General features: G+C 37.7%; 1 protein-coding gene across 1 annotated transcript in view; it reads left to right on the forward strand.

Annotated features, from left to right (window-relative positions):
- LOC127415030 (sodium- and chloride-dependent taurine transporter-like) overlaps nucleotides 1-22,475 on the forward strand; it is a 37,451-nt gene that overhangs the window by 8,607 nt on the left and 6,369 nt on the right. The window contains exons 3-12 of the mRNA XM_051653496.1: nucleotides 1,650-1,784; nucleotides 7,976-8,210; nucleotides 8,304-8,436; nucleotides 11,499-11,633; nucleotides 11,799-11,902; nucleotides 12,173-12,297; nucleotides 14,508-14,620; nucleotides 17,087-17,224; nucleotides 17,308-17,410; nucleotides 22,303-22,403. Of these exons, the coding sequence (XP_051509456.1) occupies nucleotides 1,650-1,784; nucleotides 7,976-8,210; nucleotides 8,304-8,436; nucleotides 11,499-11,633; nucleotides 11,799-11,902; nucleotides 12,173-12,297; nucleotides 14,508-14,620; nucleotides 17,087-17,224; nucleotides 17,308-17,410; nucleotides 22,303-22,403 (1,322 nt within the window). The remainder of the gene's footprint in view (nucleotides 1-1,649; nucleotides 1,785-7,975; nucleotides 8,211-8,303; nucleotides 8,437-11,498; nucleotides 11,634-11,798; nucleotides 11,903-12,172; nucleotides 12,298-14,507; nucleotides 14,621-17,086; nucleotides 17,225-17,307; nucleotides 17,411-22,302; nucleotides 22,404-22,475) is intronic.

The following is a 22,475-nucleotide window of genomic DNA, read 5'->3' on the forward strand; positions in this document are numbered from 1 at the left end:
TTTAGACTTGTCCCTCAGTTTGTAAAAATGAACAAAAATCACATATACAAGTCTATAGGGCAAGTGTACTAGAGGGTTAAATGCAGAAATGGGTAGCTCTTATTTTAGCTGAAGCACTTATTTTATTCCTACAAAATGTGTGCTATTTCAGCTGTATAGTTGTCTAAATCCTCCTTTTAGTGATGGGACTATTTTTCTATGTGGATGAACTTCTGGTTATCAGTTATCGGTAATTCATATGGTGGATTTTTCTGTTTCCATGTAAACACTGTTACATGGTCATGACAGGAGTTGAAAAATATATGTATAATTTTGCTTTGGCAATGTTAGTGAACTTTTTTTTATCACACTGTGAGCTCATTACTGTACATTAGCTATATAATAGAAACCTTTGAAAGTGTATGTTAATGTTGATTCTACTTTGTGTGTGTGTGTGTGTGTGTGTGTGTGTGTGTGTGTGTGTGTGTGTTTTCACAGACTGAGGGACAAGTAAAAAAAAAATCTGTGTTAATGGACAGCATATCAAATAAGCTGTTGATAGAGCTTAACTTGTACTGTATATAACATTTAACATTCATTTGATGTACCAAATTTTTTTTTTAAAGTCGGAAGGCCAAAACATACTCTATGCAAGTATGTGAACGCAGATGCTTCTAGCTATACACAATCTTGATTTAGCGTGTTATTGCGTTCCAAAATGTGTCAGACCACAATTCATAACACAATGCAAGTAAGTGTTGCATTCTCAGCATTGCCACAAGGGGCGCTATAGCAGACATCAGTGTGAACTGTCTGCTTCTATGGTAAGTTTTCTCTTTCAAGTCAACTACTGTCATGGTGGAGAAGCAGTTTAAAGAGAATATTGCTGAGCAAGTAAGTTAAAGTCAATATAATAATAATAACACTTTTAAAGGTAACTCTATCGCTCCCTGGAGTACTGAGGTTTGTTACTGCCACAGTAACACAAGAACGCATGTTAAAGGGGTCATGACATGCCTTTTTTTTTATTTTAATATGTTCCTTAAAGGTTCACTTATAATATTAGTAAAGTTTTTTTTTTTTTTTTTTGCACAAAAACAGTAATATATTTGAAAAACATGACCATTTTCCACCCTCAATCTGACCCTCTGTCCGAAAAGCTAGGTTTTGGTGCTGCTTCTCCTTTAAGACTTAACAGTAAACGCCCACTCTTCTGATTGGCTCTCTGCTCTTGACTAACCTACAGTACTCTCTCCTTGCCATCTCACTGCTCACCACTACTGGGCAGGCAACGAAAGTGATAAGGTGAAGTAGGCATCACATGTCTTGTTGTGGAGGCGGTCAGATGCAAATGTATTCTGCAGTGTGACATCACAATGTGGAGGAAGTAGAAAACGAGTCGTTTTGGCAGCTTGGTTTCAACAAATGCTCTCTTTTGCAGTAAGGTGAAAGTTTTGAGTTCTGAAACTTACAGTATGTTTTTATAGTACAATGACCTCTTATATGTCAAAAGATCTAGGAAATTTTGATTCTTCATGTCATGACCCGTTCAAGCATGCTTAACCAGACCAAATGTTGGCAAAGCACTTGCATCTGAGTACATGTACTTGCGTAAAGTATGTTTCTGGCCTAAGTTTTACACCTGTCTAACCTAGAGTTGGTCTTTTCAGGTGCATTTCTCATCCCCTACTTCATATTTCTGTTTGGTGGAGGTTTGCCCGTTTTCTTTCTGGAGGTGGCACTCGGACAGTTCACCTCTGAGGGAGGAATCACCTGCTGGGTGAAACTCTGCCCCATTTTCACTGGTAAGACAAATGGATGGATCAAGAGAGAGAGAGAGAGAGAGGTCTGACTTTGATGGCTTTGATTATATTTAATGGCTCATCTGGCTTAAGCTCCTTTTAATCTACATAAATCTTTGTCTGTTTCACTGTGATCATATTTCATGGCGCTCTCTTCCCCCTACTGGCTACTCAATGTCGTCCAATCAGCACTGCTGTTACTGTGAAGCGTTTTGAGTCACGTGTGAGGGGAATAGCTGACATGAGATTAGCCTGATTGGCTGATGAGGCAGCTCGTTACACTGATCTTCACTGTGACCTGTTTTCAGCATCATCTGCCGTTGCTAGGCAACTCCAGAAGACGCTGTGTTCTCTTTAGTCACGTCTTTGTTTTGTGAATTGAAATGTGCTGTGTTTTATTTCTTTGACTGCTTTCAAGTGTGATGGCAATATTGGTCACTCATACACATGTGTACACTAGATGTGTGTTTTAATTCCCCATCATTTGTTTGCTTTTCGCCACTCTCCACTTCTCCAGAGCGTACAGTCCGCTCTGACTAACGCCTCAAAACAAGCACTCTTCCCTGCTCCACATTTGGACATGTATTGCAGTTGCCATGGCAACAGCCGTGAGAGGTTACTGATATGCATGAGATGGGATATTGAGCTCCAGAGCCAAAAGGAAGTTGTGTTGGGAGCGGCCACAGTATAAAGAAAATATATTAATGATAAATATATTTATAATATTCGCTTTTTACTGGCATCTGACCTCTGAGTGAAAATGTCTAAAAAATTTTAAAACCAGATATATTTACCTGATAGGTAACATTGAATAAAATATATAAGGAATATTCCGGGTTCAGTACAAGTTAGTTAAACTCAACTAACAGCATTTGTGACATAATGTTGATTAAAAAAAATAAATAAATTCGACTCGTGCCTTGTTTATTTAAAAACGTACAATGGAAGTGAATGGGGCCAATCCATAAACGTTAAAATACATACTATTTCAAAATTACAGCCACAAGATGTAGATATTAGACATGTTAACATGATTTTAGTGTGATAAAATCATGGATTTACTGGCGCTACTGTATTTAAGAGACTACAAGGTTTAACTGCGTTACACTGTTTAGAAAACGAAGTTGTAATATTGGATATTACTTTTCACAGGTAAGGTTAGTTAGCGATTTAGTTAACACTAAAATCATGTTAACACATATAATGTTTAATTTGTGTGACTATACTTTTGAAATAGTGTGTATTGTAATGTTTATGGACTGGCCCCATTCACCTCTGAATCACCGTAAAAAAAAATAAAAAAAATGTTTTTTTTTTTTTTTTTTGTGGTAATCAACACATTATGCCACTATGATATGTTTTCAAAGAATGTAAGTCAAATATATGTGAAATTTGTCTTGTTCAATTGGCAGAAAGTGAAAAAAATATGCCAATGGAACAAATTAGACAAAGACAAATTACACATATCTTCGGCATGCATTCTCTGAAAACATATCGTAGAGGAATGTTCTGGGTTCAATAAAATTTTAACTTAATCTACTACATTTGTGGCATAATGTTGATTACCAGAAAAAATTATTTCAAATTCGAGGTTACAGTATGGCACTTACAATGGAAGTGAATGGGGCCAATCCATAAGCATTAAAAATACTCACTATTTCAATCGTATAGCCACATAAAATAAACATTATATGTGTTAACATGATTTTAATGTGATAAAATCGCTTACTAACCTAATCTGTGTAAAGTTATATGTTCAGAATTGATTGGATTGCGAAAAGTGGGCGTTACATACGAGAATGCAGCCAATCCTGAATGTCAGTTTGCTAAAGCAATGCCTTAATAGTTGTTCGGCTATTGGTTAACATTATTTGGCTTTATTCTATTGTGCAATTTTTCTTTTCAGCTAAATGTTTTTATTGTTTTAAGGATATTGTTTAGATTTTCTACCTAGAAAACAAGACAAATATACTGATTATGAATCAGAGTTTTTGTTGCAGTGCTCTGCTCACATGGTTGGGTTATATTTAGCATATATAGCATGTGATATATTGCAATGATTGATATTTACTGACACCATTTGAGCCATTGTCCCCTTTCACCCAATGATTGTTTTCCTAGACGCAAGGGGCAGCTGACCATTCTCAAATACACACACACACACAATCATCTACAGTGCTGGGTAGATTACTTCTGAATGCAATCCGTACTAATCGCAAATTACACTATTCAAATTGTAATCAGCAACGTAATCTTTTAGATTACAATTTTTGGATTACTTTTGGATTACTCATTGCATTTTTTTATGAAAATCTAATCATTAATTTTAAATGTATTAAGTATCAGTTAACACTCTCTTTATTAAACATTAGTAAACCTAAAATTAAACAGAAACTTGCACTAAACATGCACTAAAATACTAGCACTGTATTACCCAAAATAGAAGGTAATGATAAAATTGTTGTTATTTAGGAAATCAGAAATAGGGATGGGACTTTTTACTATCCAGCTTTGAAATCAATAATAAATGTCTCTAGATATGAGTAGAGACATACGATTTGTACCTCCTCATTATTATTCATGAGAAGGTGTGGCATTAACCTAAAATGGGCACTTATTTTGCCATCCTGAAGCATGGGCCGAAGTGTATTTGGATGGTGCAAAAAAGGAAAGATGCATGTGACTGACACCTCTGAAATGTTAGTTTGCAACATATGGTTTTGCAGAAGAGTGTCTAGAATTATGGACAGGTTGACTAGGGCTTGTTTGAATCACTTAAAACATTATTTTCGAAGCATAGTGCGAATACAAACAGCTCTGCATTTATTTGTGCATTTATTTAGAAACTTAATTTAATACAAAACCAAATGTGGCTGTGTCAATACAATCTGAATGGTCTTAATGAGATGTTTGAAACTGTGTTGGGAGTTGGTCCATCCATATGTACCAAATATTAAAGGTGCACTCATTAATTTTTTCCTATTAAAAATGTTTAACTCCTAAAGACATGAATTGTAATTTTGCAATATATGTAGGAAATCATGAGCACTCACATTAAAATGAAGACCCAAGTCATATCAGTAACCTTATAAAAGCTGTTTTATTCTACATGGAGAGGGTCTGTACATGGGGGCTGCCATGTTAGAATCAAATGACCAGCCAAATACTACTCGTTTAATCTCAGTAACTGTCCTGTTATTTGACACTTTCAATCATTGATTAAAGCAATCATGGCTGACTGTGAATAGTGAATTTCTACGATGGCATCTGAAATTGAAAACTTTTGATTTTAAATGATACTGCATCCAAGCTACTAGTTGTCAGTGTAAGTCCAAGATGACACAAAGAAAAAAGTTACTGTGTTCACCTTTAAGATATACCCTGAAAAGAATGAGTAATACATACAAATGTGCTTGAGGAATTTGCCAACTTAAAGTCACAAGCCAGGACATTTGCGCTTTTTGCAAAACTCTTTTATTAAGACACAATGCCATGAATCTTACAAGCTTTGTCAAATTTAGCAATATTTTTTTCTCATAAGCTCCTATTTTACATCCTGCTATCTTCTAATCAAACTTAAAACATTTGACGGATCAAAAAAAGGCTTCAAAACTGACAGTTGTACACAATATGCGTCGAACTATGGAAAGACGGATGGGACAAAATCTTTATATTTTTTAAATCAAGTTTTAAAGTATATTGTGTTAAATCATGCAACTTCTGATCTTTGAGCGTATCTGAAGCTGAGACAATAGTTAATGGGACATTTTAAGTTTTAGTTTCAGTAATATTTAAAGATTTAAGATAAATGACACCCCACAGATTTTGTTTAAAAAGTGTATTATATTTCGATATTTCATCAAAGGATGGCCCCATATGCATCCACAGAGGTCTGGGCTAAGCCCCGAATGTGCACTGACCCTAGAACTGCCCCTGGTCATCACCAACCTCCAATTCTCATGGGCATGTTTTGCATTCTGCTGTCAGCTGTTCCAGTAAGCTCCTGGCACCATAGAATAAGCTTTGTGGTACATTGTATTAATTATAGCATGAAACTGGCACTCCTTTTCACCTCCCTTAACCTTAAAAATGAACACTATGAATAAGATTTCACATGCGGATGTGTCAAAGCCAACAGGTGAAACATTATTGCTCTGAGAATAGAGCGGCTTCAGCTGTGTTTGACTCATTAAAACACTGGCGGGCCCTTGGAGAGAACACCATTAGTCTTTCTCACTTATAAAGTCTCACTGATTTTTCTGCAGTCTGTAAAATATCTCCTTTTGCGTGTGAAGTGTAATTTCTGCGCCACTTGTGGCACTAAATTGAACTAAATTTTGCAACGGAATTGCAATAACAACTAGCTCAGTGTTTTCCCACGCAAAACTCTCTGGCATGATGCTTGTGTTTTTTTTATAGCGTTGTGCTGTTTGTAGTGCGATCCTGTTTGGTTGCTTGAGTTTTTTTGGCTGGTTGCTTACTGGTTGCTTGTCTTTGGGGCTGTTCAGACGGAACTCATTTGTGCGCTAAAAAAAAGCAAATTGCAGTACAAAGAATAGAACTGAACACAGGTGTCTCAAGATGCATTTTTAACGGTTAAAATTCTTTTTAACCTGACATGGCGTCCAAAAAAACGTGGCTCTTCTGCGTGAGATACTGAAAAAAGATGCAGCGTCAATTACGATCGTGTAGTGCATGTTTACATAGAAAAACAACTGAAAATGGATGCAAAAATGCGTTCGGTGTGAACTTAACAAGCATCACTAGTTAAAGTAGCATTTATTACCAGTTAAACAGTTTTGGTGGTGGTAGTTTAATGGTTAAAGATCTTGGCTGGTAATATAATGGCAGCAGGTTTGATGAACCATTGTGCTTTAAGTGAGTGTCACACCACTAGTTTCTCCATAGGGACTATTAGTGCCAGTACAGTACCACAAATTACTTAGATATCAAGTGTCTGCTGACAAGTTAGTCAGTTGTTAGTCCAATTAACTCTTTCTTGTCTCCTTTAAAACATGAAATGGCATTTGTAACACATTTTAATTCCATAATGTAACGTATTTCAGAGTGAAACAGGATATTCAACAAGAAAATAGGTATGGCTGGACTTGATTTTATCTATCAGAAATTGACTATGACAAGTGGTTGGAGGGGAGGGATTGAAAAATAAGATGACTTGGTGATGTCAGCTGAAAAAAAAGTTGTTTGAGAGGCGGAGGAAGTTACTACATTTTGTTCAAAGATTATGAAGGCAAATATTGTTTTCTTTGGAATTTCGTGCACTGATGAATGGTTCACAGTAAGACTTGAAACATGTAGTAGGAAAGTAAATAGAGTCAGTTTTGATTTAATGTTGACTTTAAAGTTTATGTGTGTAATTTCTGCATGGCATCACCAAAAAAAATTTCTAAAATAATGACTGTTTTCAAACAGATTTCCCAAAATCTCCTCCTTCTGCCACTGGTCGGACAAAAAGATAGTCCTGCCCTAAACTCACGCCATTGGATGAGCCATTGTTGATTTGTCGGGCTGAACAGGATGCTCAAAAAAAATAAAGCAATGTTTTGATAGCGCCACAGTATCCTGGTCTCATGATAAAATCGTAATAATAGTACGAATTGGCGCATTCATATGAGTTGGCTCGTACAAAAACAAATGTATTTTTTACTCCCATAGAGGAAAATAAACGAACCAACGAATGATGTTGTTACAATTTTTCCTAAGTTTAACCGCTAACCCAGACCTAAACCTAACCATAAAATCTAACCCCTTGCTTAAACCCTAAACCAAACCAATATTTTAATAGAAAGATATCTTGAGTACCACAGAAGAAAGGAAACATCAGGGTTTTGACATACCTATAATATAGAATGAGTAGCCAAAGTTGTTTACAGAAGTATCTCCTAAAAGAAAGTGTTGAATAAAGAGGCTAGCTAAAATTTGATGCCGGTACTGTATCAATTTTAATTTCTGTTTGTTGATTGGTTGGTCTCTAAGGGAATAAAAGTCGGACCTTTTCGTACAAGCCAAGTCATACGATATCTTACGATTTCATCATCATGTACCAATTATTATGTTGGAATCAACCTACAAATGGTTTTTATGTAGCTGCATATTTGGCTGGGATAGAAGGTATTTTAACATAAAAAATTGTCACACTTGACACCTATAACTCTGTTCTGTGTATGCGACAGGAATCGGCTATGCTTCAATCGTGATCGTGTCGCTGCTCAACATCTACTACATTGTAATCCTGGCGTGGGGTCTGTACTACCTACTGCAGTGTTTTCAGAACGAGCTGCCTTGGGCTCGCTGTAGACACAGCTGGAACACAGCGAACTGCGTCGAGGACACCGTCCGCAAGAACAAAACCCTCTGGCTCTCCGCCAACGCCACCAACTTCACCTCGCCAGTCACTGAATTCTGGGAGTGAGTATAGCCCATGTAGGCGCATTCACCTGAAGATGTGTTTACAGGACGGATGCCCTATGCCCATACTCATCACTCTGATGTCATCTGTAGGCGGAACGTCCTGAGCATCTCTTCAGGGATCGATGAGGTTGGCGGGCTGAAGTGGGATCTGGCGCTCTGCCTGCTGGCTGTTTGGATCATCTGCTTCTTCTGCATCTGGAAAGGAGTCAAATCCACTGGCAAGGTGAGAGAGCACCACTAAAATGTCTTGCAGTGGTTGTTTTTAAAGATCCCATTAAATCAGAATTAGACTTCTGTGGCTTTTAGTCCATGTCTGTTAGCTTTGAAATCATCTATATGCTAGTGTACTCGTAAAAGTTGATAATTTTATCTTTTCGCAGTTAAAGGCATTTCAAATTAAAAGTCTGTAAAAAGGACCAAAAATATTGATGACTCATGCTGCACTATACAGATTTTTGTCCAATTAGTCATCTAGAATGAGAATGTCTCCTCCCCTAATAGAGCGCAACAGTACCCGCCCACTTTTTCAGCCGCCTTGGTTTCGGAAGTATTTTTTCCATTAATTTTTTCCATAGTGATTTCATAAAATCCTTCTGTAAAGGGGGTAAAAGGGAAAGGAGGAGGCAAGAACCGGCTTAACAATATAAATAATATTTAATTAAATAAAAAGACACACAAACACATACAGGGCAGCTGCCCATAATTCTCTCTCTCTCTCGAGCTGCCGTCTTTGGTCGCCTTTAACCCTCGCTCCCCTCATCAGGCTGATTGGGGTCCGAGCGTCCGTCATTCCGCCCGGCCCCGCCCTCCTCCGCGTTACACCTTCATAACTGAATTCAAAGTCATGAACCAAACCAACCAGTGCCACGGAGAATCACAACATTACTAACTTTGATTTAAAGCAAAAAGGTATTTGAAAATCAGACAAAAAGACAATGGTACAGGACTGTGTACTTTACGTCTTTAATGAGGGAATGAACTACAATCCCATGACACATGGCAAATGACGTAATCGAAATAAAAAAAAGAAATCTCTTTACATTTTTTCATTGAAACATGTTTGGTTGATATGCCGTGTCAGTGCCCTGATAAACATGATGTCCACATATGTGGAAACTTGTACCACATTTCCTCAAAAGTAGAAAAAAACATGTTAATTTTTTTTGAAGAACTTTCAACTCTATCTGTGGGTCATTTAGCTTCATTTTAATGTACATTTTGTTATATTTTATTTTGTTATCACTGTGCAATACGATTCTATTCATTAACATTAGTTAATGCATTCCTATATATTCACTGTGCATTTTCACATTGAGAATAAATGGGTTTATCCAAAAGCTGAAAAAATGTTACTTTCAGAGCTTTAAATGGAGTTAGAATGAAAATAAGGTGCATTTCAAACTGTTCTGAGACCAGTGAAGACAAACAGCACACTGGAGGTTAAGTCATTCACTAAATAGGGAGCAAGGGAGCATCCTGTAGCTTTCTATGCAGCTAAGTGTATTCACTCCTTAAATCCGACCAAAAGTTCAGTTTCAGGCTGCAGATGATATTTGGACCACTCAACATGTTTGGCAGACATGGGGCAGTGGAAATCAGTACAAAGATTCAGAATTTTATAATGCAACATTTTATTTTAACATGGTTGGCAATGATTGGATGATGCTGGACATTACTTTGAATAAGAATAATTTATTCAGCTTTACAGAAAATCAGCTGTAAAGTCTGTAACGTCTCAAAAACATGAATAACCAACACTCCTGGAAACATAAACAAATCTGTCTTTCTATAGATTAGTGTTATTTAAAAATTCACAACGTAGTCTAGCTGTCCACATATGTGGGCATTTTTAGGAAAACCTAAAAACCTAAAACTTCCATTTGCTCTAGAATTATTTTTATTTATTTATTTTGCTTGTTTTTTAGGTGCTACTAGTTACAAATCAAAAAGGGAAACGGAAAATGCACACAGCAGTCACGCGGGGGTCTCAGGAGGTTAAAGGATACTAAGTTATCATTTCCACTATGGAAAAAAAACCTAATGGGATTTTTTACTTCAGGTACCAAACTATTGTGCTCTATACCACCTTCTCTGACAAGCATCAAGGTTTGGGTTGGTTAGCATAATGCACTGCTGCCCCAGAAAAAGAGACATATATAACACACATTTAGCTTAAAATTATCTTATTTGAATGGCAGAATATGTGATTGGAATTTAAAGTGAACAATGATTGTGAGGCATTTACAACCTGATTAGAATAATGTGACTATGGCGACATTTTTGCAAAATGATATTTCGTGGCTCCTATATGTGTAACACGAGCCAGCTGGTAGGTAGCTGTGCAGTGTGTAAACCTCACTCCCCTGGCCTCAAGAGGCACACTAGTGACTGATGCTAGGGGCTGTAGTCTTTAGCCCCCTCGTTAGCATACCTGCCTCCCATGCTGGAGACCCTGGTTTGAATCCTTGAGCAGGATTGCTTACATATGCATCATGACATCTGAGGTGAAATGTCCACTGTGCGGCACCAAAAGTGAGTTGCATTTTCTCCTAAGCAGATGAGGTTTTTAAGGTTAATGCTTTATGGAGTTTTAAATCAACAAAACATACCTCTCAACCCTAAACCTTAAGCCTTAGCCTAGCCGATAGTGTAAAAAAAAAGCAAATGTTAGAAACGCAATTGCTGAAGCAATCGCATCATTTTGTGGTGCTTCTAAGACACTTTCAGCTCACGTGTCGGCTTGCATGCTGATCGCAAGTGCAACGCTCAATCAGCTGAGCTACTGCGCAATTTGATCACTTGAACAAGCTTGTAAAGGTAGTTGGTTATGTAACGCAAACAATAAAATAATCTCGCCTTACAAGCAAAAGTAAAAGTGTTTAGATGTAATAAAATAGCATTTTGTGAGAAACAGTGTGAAAGGTAATTGCATATGAACTGAAAATCTGTTTTACTCGTGATTGTGAATTGTTGTTGTAGCGCCTCTAGTGTTCATTCAGCAGGAAACTGTGACAATACATACAACAAGCCACATAAACATCATTTTGCAAAAATGTAGGTACAGTAATGTGATTCCATGAGACCAGGTTGGGCATTTATGTAATAATTATGACAGGCCTAATTCGCAAATAAATCCCATCATGGTGCAGTTTATGTAAGAATGGTTTGACGAATGATTTACTCAGAAATTCATTCCACTTGCACTGCTTTGTGTAGGTGTAACATTATTTTATTTTCATAAAAGAAATCCATGACCTCTCTGCCCTCCTCTCGGTCTGTTTGTAGGTGGTCTATTTCACAGCCACGTTTCCCTTCCTCATGCTGATTGTGTTGCTGGTTCGTGGTGTGACTCTGCCTGGTGCCGCTGAGGGCATCAAGTTCTACCTTTACCCTGACCTGACCCGTCTGCATGATCCGGAGGTACAGAGTCTTTGTGAGCTGTTGCCTCTTCTTCGCAGTTTGTTTTTTCATCCAAGCATTTCATCAAATGGCAACCTCTCTCTGTCTCTCTCTCCCTCTCTCTCTCTCTCTCTCTCTCTCTCTCTCTCTCTCTCTCTCTCTCTCTCTCTCAATGGATTGTTGTAGGTGTGGATTGATGCAGGCACTCAGATCTTTTTCTCTTATGCTATTTGTCTTGGTGCAATGACATCACTGGGAAGCTACAACAAATACAAGTATAACTGCTACAGGTGAGGGTTTGCTAATCCTAATAGTGTGTGTTTATAAATGTTTTAATGTTTATAAATGTTTATTTCATGGCTCTCCGCAAGAAGTGCACAGCATTCAGAGGTAAAATATGTTTCATGAACCACTAAACTCTCTGCTGTCTCTTTCTTTTGACGTAATAAAGTAATGTAAACCCAAATTTATATTTCATGTCCCTTTTTTTGTTTATTTAGTATGAAGCTGTGTAATATGTGGAATTTACTTTACATTTTGGTGTGTTTGTGTTTGTTTAGGGACTGCATGCTGCTTGGATGCCTGAACAGCGGTACCAGTTTCGTGTCAGGCTTTGCCATTTTCTCCGTGTTAGGGTTCATGGCACAAGAGCAGGGCGTGGCCATTGCTGATGTGGCAGAGTCAGGTAATGCTTAAGGACAAATGTCACCAGCGTACTCACAATTTTAGAAATGGGGGGGGGGCTGGGAAGCTCAGCGAGTAAAGACGCTGACTACCACCTCTGGAGTCACGAGTTCGAATCCAGGGCGTGCTGAGTGACTCCAGCCAGGTCAACTAAGCAACCAAATTGGCCCAGTTGCTAGGGAGGGTAGAGTAACATGGAGTAACCTCCTTGTGGTCACTATAATGTGGTTCACTCTCAGTGGGGCGCGTGGTGATTTGTGTGTGGATGCCGCGGAGAATAGCGTGAAGCCTACACACGTGCTATGTCTGCGCTGTAACGCACTCAACAAGCCACGTGATAAGATGCGCAGATTGACGGTCTCAGACGCGGAGGCAACTCAGATTCATCCTCCGCCACCCAGATTGAGGCGAGTCACTACGCCACCACGAGGATTTAGAGCGCATTGGGAATTGGGCATTCCAAATTGGGGAGAAAATGGGAGGGAGACAATTGAAAGTACCCAGGTTCAATACTAAAAAGCTCTATTGAGAGCAATTGTGACATAATGTTGATTACCACAAATAATAAGTAATAAGCACATAGAACCAGACACTTTGAAGCTGACATGAACTATGCAGTAAAAAATATGAGTTAATCTGTAAAGTTGTCTAAGGTGGATGAACTTTATGGTTATGAGTTACCGACTTAATTCCGAGTGGAGGTATCATTGCATGTTTTATGTGAAAGTTGCCAGGTTTACTGGATTTCTGTGGTCAAGCTGAAAGATTGAATGTCAAGTCATTTTTATTTGTATAGCGCTATTCACAACACACATCGTTTTAAAGCAGCTTTACAGAAAATCATGAATTAACAGAAAATTAAACCGTAATATCTATAAAGTTTTAGAGTCATCATTGTGTAGTTTGATACAAATATAACTGTAAATTGGGTTTTAAAATAAATAAGTCAACAAGTAAATAATAATTGTATTAACTACCATGAGGACCTTCTAAATAGTGGGAATTGGGCATTCCAAATTGGGGAGAAAAGGGGATAAAAAAATAAAAATTTAAAAAAGAACCCCAGTGAGCAAGCCAAAGGCGACTGTGGCAAGGAACACAAAACTCCATAAGATGTTGGTTAATGGAGAAAAATTACCTTGGGAGAAACCAGGCTCACTGTGTGGGGGCCAGTTCCCCTCTGGCTAACATCATGAATATAATGCCAATATTAGTTATTTATGTGCAGTGCAAGTCATGGTTTAAAATGAATAAATAAGTGTTAAGGTCCAGTGTTTAAACAAAGATTTTGTATGAACTGTAAGATTAATGACTTTGAAGTTCATCCTGGATTAACTGCAGAAGTTCACATAGATGCATTGTCTAGTTAGTTGGCTGATGAAGGCTTTTGTTGGCAATTAATTGATAGTCTGTGTATTCCATTTCAAGAGTGTAGTCCAGTCCATCATTAGACCAAGGTGTGCAGGCAGAGATCAATGAGGTGCATCGCAGTTCAACCGACTGGTCATTTCTGTGAGGTCTATCCTAAATCCAAGGTTCAGGCAGTGGCATATGAAGTATCCCATGTCTTATGGTTGGAGTTGGCATCAGTTCATCCCCTGAAGTCCATTGTAATAGACTGAAGTGATATCTGCCTGGCACAGGCTGCATTTAGTCGTCATCATTTAGAGACATGTAGCAGTGAATCCAACACTAAGCAGGAACGGAGCTGGATCTGGCCAGCTCTGGTAACCTTGGGATATGAATCCCGAGGTTGTGACAGGGAAACAAATAGAATAATAGTATAATAATGTAACTTTGCAGAGACAAAGCCCGTAAGTGATTTTATAACATTAGTCTTGTGCGAACATGGTTAAGTCTTGTGACTATACTTTCGAAAGAGTGTGTATTTTCATGTTTATTGCCTGTGTTTACTGTGCACTTCCATTGAAATTAGCTGCTGTTGTAATTGGCATAAAAGAGCTTAACTGGTATTGAACCCTGAACATCACTTACAATAACTAACACAACATTAATTAAATATTGTTTCTATTTTAAAAACTTAAAAAATTTCCCTCTTAGTTGTATGCAAATATGGTTTGTTATGTAAGAAGTTTTCTTTCTTTCTGTTTGTTTTGTATGTTTTTTGTTTGTTGTTTTTCTTCACAGTGTGTTAGTATGGCATGTGATAAGTCCTTCTTTACCACATGCTGCTCCTGATGTTTCTCTCAGGTCCTGGACTGGCCTTTATCGCATACCCAAAGGCCGTTACAATGATGCCACTGCCAACGGTCTGGGCCATACTTTTCTTCATAATGCTTCTGCTGCTGGGCCTAGACAGTCAGGTCAGATCACAACACACACACGATTACATAGATATCTAAATTCCATAGACTTCTATTTTTTTTAAGACACTTTTTTTTTGAATTTTTAGAAATTAAAAAACAGTATTTAATATATTTATGAATCGTTTTTCACTGATGTCCCCAAAGGGAGGCTTTTATCAGATTCTGCTCACTTCTGGGGATTTTATCCCCAAAGTAAGCCACACACATAACGCACATTAACACACGTGTTAATTTTTATTGGTCTTAAATTAAGCTAATTGTAATTGCAACACCATAAACTAACCTAACTGAATCAAAACATCTTTTGGTGTTTAATTTATGTTCTTTAAATAGTTCCAGCTCTTAAATTTGATTGGATGAGCTATGTTTGAAGGTATTGTACATGTTATAGCACCCGTGTCCACCTGTGATTGCACAACATTTCTACTGTATTTTAATGTGCCAGCCATAAATGTGATCACGGTTACGGTGAGGCACTTAAAATGGAAGTGAATGGGCCCAGACCATAAACATTTAAATACACATTGTTTTTAAAAAATATAGCCACAAGACGTAAACATTACACATGTTAACATGATTTTAATGTGATAAAATCACTTAACATGATTTTAGTTCAATAAAATCACTTAGGTTACAGTAAAGCGCTTAAAGTGAAGGTGAATGGGGCCAGTCCATAAACATTGAATTACACACTGTTTCAAAAGTATAGCCACAAGACGTTAACATTACACATGTTAACATGATTTTAGTGTGATAAAATCACTTACTTACCTTTTCTGTTTCAAGTTCTATCCAACATTACAACTTCGTGGCCATGACGACATAATGCCGTGAAACCTTGTAGTCAGTTTTATCACAATAATGTTTATGTCTTGTGGCTATTCTTTGCGTATTTTGATGTTTATGGACAGCCCTATTCACTTTTACAGTCGATGCCTTACTGTAAACGCGATTTTTCCTTCTTTTAAAATAATCGATGGACAAGTTAAAATAATCAGTGAAAGACAATGGTGTAGTACAAGCTAGTTGCTGCCGCCTCATCTGTCTTGTATTAGCCAGGACGTCCCTTATTTTGGCCGAAATGAATGCATTGGGACGCCCATTATCCCATATTTAAGCAGCAAAACAGTCGAGGGCGATCGCCTGCCCCTATTGAAGCAGTCACAGAGGTGAACACCTGGGCCGACCGTCCATTACAGCTGGACACAGATTTATTTACCCTTCTCATTCGTAGCTTGTGTCAGTCTGGACTATTTTCACTGTTCTCAGCTTTATATAGTATTATTGTATCACCAAATATTGTATGCCTAATAATATAAGTAATCTGGAGCAACAGAATGCTGACTTTGTTCAGTTTTCGATTGTTATTTCAGTTGAAACTACTGTATTAGTTTGATTGCGTGCTTCACATAAATTGGGACATATAGCTATTTATGATTAGCTGGACTGAGTTATTTCAGGGGATTTTGTAAATCACTTGCACTATTTCATTCTTTTATTTTTGGAATAAACAGTTCCACGAGTGTTGGCGGGGGGTGTTTGCACTTCAATGATGTTTGCCAATCATAACACAGTGGGCATGTATATTGAAGTCTTAAAGGGTACAGCACAGAAAACCGAGTGTTTCAGATAGAGGGCCAGAGACAAAGATAATTTAATACTATATTATGACTTTTTTTCATGCAAAAACCTTTACTAACATTATAAGTGAACCTCAAGGAAAATAATAAAGAAAGATAATAAAGAAATCATGACCCCTTTAAGGATCTGAGACAAAGGTAACACTTGAAACATAATTGAGAAAATCAGTAAGTCTCCTAAACTATAAACGAGCAACCTCTGAGCAATGAATCATATTGGATGAAACCCAGTGTGACATACAAGCGTTCTGGTGGTGGAATGAAAGATTGCAAACATTGTGAGAGTTAAGCCAGCAGATCATAATTGTATGGCAAAGTGATCCGCATTAATGTGAAACATCATCTCTCTGTGAACTGTGAGCCAGCACTGAGGAATTAGGGCTGCACCCTCACACACACACACATCTAGAGTTGCTAAAGTTATTCAAGTCTCAAATGACTTACTGGAAAGTCAACATGTGCTGGATCACATTTCCTTTTGCATGTGTCTCTGTGTGTGAAATGACACCTACACTACACGCACACACTCAGGAGTGTGCATATCTGGTGATAATTAAGGGTGCCATTATTATGATTGTCATTAACTCTACAGAGGTCATTGAAAAGATGTCGCAAAACAATGATAAACTATTGGTCCATACATTATAGATGCATATTAAACATCAAATATGTCATGATTAGCTGCGATTGAGTCGTAGTTTGCAGCATTTTTTTTTTTTTTTTTTGCCTCAGTGTAGACCAATTTTTGTTTTGGATAAAAGCATCTGCAAAATGATTACTTACTAAATCCGTAACATCATATGTGTATCGGTGTTCTCCTCAGTTTGTAGAAGTGGAGGGTCAGATCACCTCTCTGGTGGATTTGTACCCATCCCTCCTAAGGAAGGGATATCGGAGAGAAATCTTCATCGCTGTGATCTGCGTCATCAGTTATCTGCTGGGACTCACCATGGTCACTAAAGTAAGAGACTACAAGAGATAGGAGCATATTTTTTTCTGGCTTTAGCAACATTTGAATGCTGAATGTCTGTGTGTGTTTCTCAGGGTGGCATGTACGTGTTCCAGCTGTTTGACTTTTACGCCGCCAGTGGTGTGTGTCTTCTCTGGGTTGCATTCTTTGAATGTGTTGCAGTAGCCTGGGTTTACGGTAAGTACATAGTGGTCTAGTGGTTGACCAAAATTTATTTTGCAATGGCTGATGCTGATATCTAGTACAGTTGAAGTCAGAAGTTTACATACACTTAGGTTGAAGTCATTAAAACTCATTTATTAACCACTCCACAGATTTCATGTTAGCAAACTATAATTTTGGCAAGTTGTTTAGGACATCTACTTTGTGCATGACATGATTAATTTTTCCAACAATTGTTTACAGACAGATTGTTTCACTTTTAATTGACTATATCACAATTCCAGTGGGTCAGAAGTTTACATACATTAAGTTAACGGTGCCTTTAAGCAGCTTGGAAAATTCCAGAAAATGATGTCAAGCCTTTTGACAATTAACCAATTAGCTTCTGATAGGAGGTGTACTGAATTTGAGGTGTACCTGTAACTCAGTGCCTCTTTGCTTGACATCATGGGAAAATCAAAAGAAATCAGCCAAGACCTCAGAAAAAAAATTGTGGACCACCACAAGTCTGGTTAATTCTTGGGAGCAATTTCCAAATTCCTGAAGGTACCACATTTATCTGTACAAACAATAGTACACAAGTATAAACACCATGGGACCACACAGCCATCATACCGCTCAGGAAGGAGACGCATTCTGTCTCCTAGAGATGAACGTAGTTTGGTGTGAAAAGTGCAAGTCAATCCCAGAACAACAGCAAAGGACATTGTGAAGATGCTGGAGGAAACAGGTAGACAAGTATCTATATCCACAGTAAAACAAGTCCTATATCGACATAACCTGAAAGGCTATTCGGCAAGGAAGAAGCCACTGCTCAAAAACCCCCATAAAAAAGCCAGACTACAGTTTGCAAGTGCACATGGGGACAAAGATCTTACTTTTTGGAGAATGTCCTCTGGTCAGATGAAACAAAAATTGAACTGTTTGGCCATAATGATGTTTGGAGGAAAAAGGGTGAGGCTTGCAAGCCAAAGAACACAATCCCAACCGTGAAGCATGGGGGTGGCAGCATCATGTTGTGGGGGTGCTTTGCTGCAGGAGGGACTGGTGCACTTCACAAAATAGATGGCATCATGAGGAAAGAAAATTATGTGGATATATTGAAGCAACATCTCAAGACATCAGCCAGGAAGTTAAAGCTCGGTCGCAAGTGGGTCTTCCAAATGGACAATGACCCCAAGCATACCTCCAAAGTTGTGGCAAAATGGCTTAAGGACAACAAAGTCAAAGCCCTGACCTCAGTCCGCTAGAAAATTTGTGGGCAGAACTGAAAGAGCATGTGCGAGCAAGGAGGCCTACAAACCTGACTCAGTGACACCAGTTCTGTCTGGAGGAATGGGCCAGAATTCCAAAAACTTATTGTGAGAAGTTTGTGGAAGAATACCCAGAATGTTTGACCCAAGTTAAACAATTTAAAGGCAATGCTACCAAATACTAACGAAGTGTATGTAAACTTCTGACCCACTGAGAATGTGTTGAAAGAAATAAAAGCTGAAATAAATATTTCTCTGTAGTATTATTCTGACATTTCACATTCTTAAAACAAAGTAGTGATCATAACTGGCCTAAGACAGGGACTTTTTTCTACAGTTAAATGTCAGGAATTGTGAAAAACTGAGTTTAAATATATTTGGCTAAGGTGTATGTAAAATTCTGACTTCAACTGTGTATATATATATATATACAGTTGTGCTATATATAAATATATAAAATTTGCATACCCTTGGAGAATTGGTAATATATGTACCATTTTTAAAGAAAACATGAGTGAGCAGGTAAAACACATTCCTTTTATTTCTTATGGGATTCATATTCAGCTGTAGGTTATAATATAATGGCACAATCATAAAACAAAACATGGCAACAAAGAAAAAAATGAAATGACCCCTGTTCAAAAGTCTTCATATCCTTAGTTCTTAATACTGTGTATTGCCCCCTTTAGCATCAATGACAGCGTGCAGTCTTTTGTAATAGTGGTCTATGAGGCCCCAAATTCTTGCAGGTGTTATAGCTGCCCATTCGTCTTGGCAAAATGCCTCCAAGTCATGCAAAGTCTTTGGTCATCTTGCATGAACCGCACGTTTGAGATCTCCCCAGAGTGGCTCGATGATATTAAGGTCAGGAGACTGTGAAGGCCACTCCATACCCTTCACCTTTTTCTGCTGTAACCACTGGAGGGTCAACTTGGCCTTGTGCTTAGGGTCATTGTCATGCTGGAAAGTCCAAGAGCGTCCCATGTGCAGCTTTCGTGCAGAAGAATGCAAATTGTCTGCCAGTATTTTCTGATAACATGCTGCATTCATTTTGCCATCGATTTTCACAAGATTCCCCATGCCTTTAGAGCTCACACACCCCCAAAACATCAGTGAGCCACCACCATGCTTCACAGTGGGGATGGTATTCTTTTCACTATAGGCCTTGTTGACCCCTCTCCAAACATAGCGCTTATGGTTGTGAACACAAAGCTCTATTGCTCTATTTTGGTCTCGTCACTCCAAATTACAGTGTGTCAGAAGCTTTGAGGCATGTCAAGGTTTTGTCATTTGTGGCATTAGCACAGTAAAGGCTTCTTTCTGGCAACTTGACCATGCAGCTCATTTTTGTTCAAGTATCGTCGTATTGTGCTCCTTGAAACAACCACACCGTCTTTTTCCCGAGCAGCCTGTATTTCTCCTGAGGTTACCTGTGGGTTTTCTTTGTATCCCGAACAATTCATCTGGCAGTTGTGGCTGAAATCTTTCTTGGTCTACCTGACCTTGGCTTGGTATGAAGAGATCCCTGAATTTTCCTTTTCTTAATAAGTGATTGAACAGTACTGACTGGCATTTTCAAGGCTTTGGATATCTTTTAATATCCTTTTCCATCTTTATAAACTTCCATTACCTTGTTACGCAGGTCTTTTGACATTTCTTTTCTGCTCCCCATGGCTCAGTATCTAGCCTGCTCAGTGCATCCACATGAGAGCTAACAAACTCATTGACTATTTATACACAGACACTAATTGCAATTTAAAAAGCCATAGGTGTGGGAAATTAACCTTTAATTGCCATTTAAACCTGTGTGTGTCATCGTGTTTGTCTGTAACAAGGCCAAACATTCAAGGGTATGTAAACTTTTGATCAGGGCCATTTGGGTGATTTCTGTTATCATTATGATTTAAAAAGGAGCCAAACAACTATGTGATAATAAATGGCTTCATATGATCACTATCCTTAAATAAAAGACATGATCAGTCATATGTTCAAAATCAATGCCAAAATGTCACAATTTCTGCCAGGGTATGCAAACTTTTGAGCACAACTGTGTGTGTATATATATATATATATATATATATATATATATATATATATATATATATATATATATATAAAAGCAATAAAGGCCCTAAATGTAATAATTTGTTAGAATCACACGACCAGCTGAATACTACTCGCTTAATCTCAGTAACCGTCCTGTTATTTGACACTTTCACTCACTGATTAAAGTAATCATGTCTGACTGTGAATACAAAATTTCTACAATGGTATCTGAAACTGAAAACTATTGATTTTAAATGATGCTGCATCCATGCCGCTAGGTGTCAGTGTAAGTCCAAAATAACACAAAGACAAAAATTACTGAGTGCGTTTTTATCTGATTTTAACAAATGGAAACTTATTGTAAAGTGTTACCTAAAATATTTATTAAGTGTACTAAAGACCCGTAATATAATACGTTTTGGTCCTAAATGTAAGGAAGTTACCTTTATTAACTATAATAAAATATTTGTACTAACTATCAGAAGCTATCAAAAGATTAGTGCATAAACATTGTATCTTCGTAATTACTAATATATGAAAACACAAACTTAAACTAGCTTCCCTAAAATATACCAAACACCCATCTTGCACATTTGTATATATTTAGGACCGAAAGTTTTTTTTTAAATTTAGGACCAAAAGTTATTACATTTAGGGCCTTTAATTATATTTAGGACTAATTATTAAATTTGTGCTCTCTACAAAACACACATATGTGTTGTTTCAATCTCCTGTTTTGACAGTACTTACAAAGCCACATATATACACAAATCATAATGTGTCTCTGAGGTTAAAAGGTACATGGGAGTGTAAATGTGACCTTGCTGAATAAGAGACACATAATCAAACAGATTGTAAACACACACCAAATGCTCTAAGTATTGTTTTAGTATGAGATATGATACGGTCCCTCTATCTGTTTACTGCATAAACACAGAGCTCACGTGTAGTGTCATGCCACTTATGGCCTTTGCATCAGGCACACTATTAACGGGTTACTCAATCGAAACATTGTTTGCTAGGATTAATCTTGTATAATCTTATTTAGTCTTATATAATCACATAAGGCCTCCAGGATTATCTCAGATCTTTCTTTTTTAGTCATGAGTGGGCCCACATTAAATCAACATACTTTTTTATCACCTTTTCTGCACTGATTACTGGGGGAAATCTGCAGAATTCGGTGGAAAGGATTTAAAGATGACGTGTGTAATTTCTATGCCACTAACAGCCCCAAACAGCATTGCAAAAATAATTAAACCCACCCTGGTTGCCAATGGTCAGACAAACAGTATCCCGCCCTAAATGCAAACCATTGGTCGAGCCCATTTTAGTGCGTCAGGATTGTCTTACATAAGTTGTCTCTGCATGTTTAATGGGATTAGAGAAAGTATTATTATAACATCAAAATAATCACACAACTCCCCTTTAAATTTGGTCAAATCTATTAAGCAGAGCTGCGAGTAGCTGAAAACTACTAAATTATTAAATTACCCAATGTATGTAATAAATGACCACTCAAGAAGTATTTAAACTCTGGACTGTTGCTAATGATGAATACATAAATATAGAATTAATTCTAACTGTACAGGATGTGTGTATTTGTAGGGGCTGATAATTTCTATGATGCAATAGAGGACATGATCGGCTACAGACCCAGTGGTTGGATGAAATGGAGCTGGATGCTGATCACACCGGTCCTTTGTGTGGTACGTTTGTTTGTGTGTGAATGGGTTTACGCTTGAGAAATTAGCCAGTCATAAGACCAGCTTGTGCGTCAA

Source organism: Myxocyprinus asiaticus, chromosome 24 (assembly GCF_019703515.2).
Source record: "Myxocyprinus asiaticus isolate MX2 ecotype Aquarium Trade chromosome 24, UBuf_Myxa_2, whole genome shotgun sequence".
Lineage (NCBI taxonomy): Eukaryota > Metazoa > Chordata > Actinopteri > Cypriniformes > Catostomidae > Myxocyprinus > Myxocyprinus asiaticus.